The following is a 2,070-nucleotide window of genomic DNA, read 5'->3' on the forward strand; positions in this document are numbered from 1 at the left end:
CACGTTTTATTGAATAGACAATACGGTCATTTTAAACTGGTGGCCTAGAAAACCAAATTTCAGAAAGTTAGGCCATGGTGTACATAGTTCGATAGAGCATGTTCTGAGAGTTCCATATCAGTTCTTAGATTCGAAAAATATCGATTTAGAAGCGAGTTATGGCCATTTTAGTTCTGGTGGCCTAGGAATCCAAAACTAGGCCAGATCGTCCCAAAAGTTGAAATAGTCATAACTCGCTTCAAAACCCATGCTTTTCAAATCTTAAAACTCATATGGATGTCTTTAAACATGCTCTTTGGAACTATGTACACCATGACCTAGTTTTTGGATTTCTAGGCCAGCAATAAATTTGTCTCCATTTTCCAGCAAATCGTGTTCTACCTGCACATTCGAAAGCTGGAACGAGACTTGACTGGCGAGGGAGACACGGAACTACCAGTGAGAGTGTTCAATTCAGGACAGGAGCCAGTAGCCGTGGGAGATTGTATCAATCTTCGTAAGCTTTTTGATGGCCTAGAACTCCAAAAAGTTAGGCCACGGTTTTATTTGAAAGCGTTCGTCTTGCCACATTCAAAGCAGTTTTCAGATTTGAAAAATAATGATTTTTGAAGCTAGTTACAGCTATTTTTGGTTGGTGGCTTAAGAAACCAAATTTCGATAAAGTTAGGCCATGGCGTACATGATTCGAAAGAGCAAGCTCTGAGTGTTCCATATCAGTTTTCAGATTTCAGAAATATCAATTTAGAAGTGAGTTATGACCATTTTAGTTTCGTGGCCTAGAAATCCAAAACTAGGCCATATCGCCCAAATTTGGATTGGTCATAACTCGCTTCAAAATCGTTATTTTTGGAATCGAAAAACTGATTTGGAACTCTCACAGCATGCTCTTTAGAACCATGTACACCATGGCCTAACTTTTTCAAAACTTGGATTTCTAGGCCACCAATTTAAAATCCATTATAACACGCTTCAAACTTCAGATTTTTCAATTGTTTTTTTCCAGACAACTCAGACCTCCTCTCGTGTACCGTAGTCCCTCAACAACCGTGCTCTATCGGAAAGCCTGGCGATCGCCTAGCTCGATTCCTGGTCACAGATCGCCTCCAATTGATTCTCGTGGAGCCGGACTCTCGAAAAGCCGGCTGGGCGATTGTTCGATTCGTTGGGCTGCTTCAGGATACAACGATTAATGGTGATTCGGCGGATTCCAAAGTGCTACATGTGGTTGTAGAGGGGCAACCGAGTCGGCTGAAGAAGAGACATCCCGTGTTGACTGCCAAATTGATTTTTGACGATCATATCAGGTGTATGGCTGCGAAACAGAGATTGACTAAGGTGAGAGACAGATTATCGAAAAAATATCGATTTTGTAGCCAGTTACGTCTTTCTTAGCTTGGTGGCCTAGAAATCCAAAACTCGGTCATATTGTCCTGAATTTAAAACGATTCTAAAGATCATGCTTTGAGAGTTCCATATCAGTTTTTAGATTTGAAAAATATCAATTTAGAAGCGAGTTATGGCCATTTTAGTTTGGTGGCCTAGAAATCCAAAACTAGGCCATATCGTCCCAAATTTGAAATGNCCATAACTCGCTTCAAAACCCATGCTTTTCAAATCTTAAGACTCATATGGATGTCTTTAAACATGCTCTTTGGAACCACGTCCCAAAAGTTTTAAATGATCATAACATGCTTAAAAATTCAGATTTTTCGAATCTAAAAAGTGATCTGGAACTCTCAAAACATGCTATTTCGAACCATGTACGTCGTGGCTTAGTTTTCGGATTCCTAGGCCACGAAAATTGGATTTCTAGGCCACCAACTTAAAATTGGCGTAACTTGCTACAAATTTGTCCTTTTTCGATCCTGAAAAGCGATTGATGCATTCTAGATTTAGGATTACCTTGTCCTCTGTCGCTTTCGTTAGGAGTTTTAAGGATTTTCAAAGTGACCTAGAAATCCAAATTTAGAAAAGCTAGGCCATGGTGTACATGGTTCGAAAGAGCATGTTCTGAGTGTTCCGTATCAGTTTCTAGAAATCAAAAATATCGATTTTGAAGCGAGTTATGGC

At 39.8% G+C, this 2,070-nt stretch overlaps 1 protein-coding gene across 1 annotated transcript in view; it reads left to right on the top strand.

Moving 5' to 3' along the window:
- Positions 1 to 2,070, top strand: part of Cbr-gop-1 — a gene marked incomplete at both ends in the record, with an annotated part of 13,564 nt that overhangs the window by 9,807 nt on the left and 1,687 nt on the right. Inside the window, 2 exons of the mRNA XM_002642743.1 lie at positions 367 to 496; positions 1,004 to 1,335. Of these exons, the coding sequence (XP_002642789.1) occupies positions 367 to 496; positions 1,004 to 1,335 (462 nt within the window). The remainder of the gene's footprint in view (positions 1 to 366; positions 497 to 1,003; positions 1,336 to 2,070) is intronic.

This window comes from Caenorhabditis briggsae, assembly GCF_000004555.2.
Source record: "Caenorhabditis briggsae complete genome, chrIII, whole genome shotgun sequence".
NCBI lineage: Eukaryota > Metazoa > Nematoda > Chromadorea > Rhabditida > Rhabditidae > Caenorhabditis > Caenorhabditis briggsae.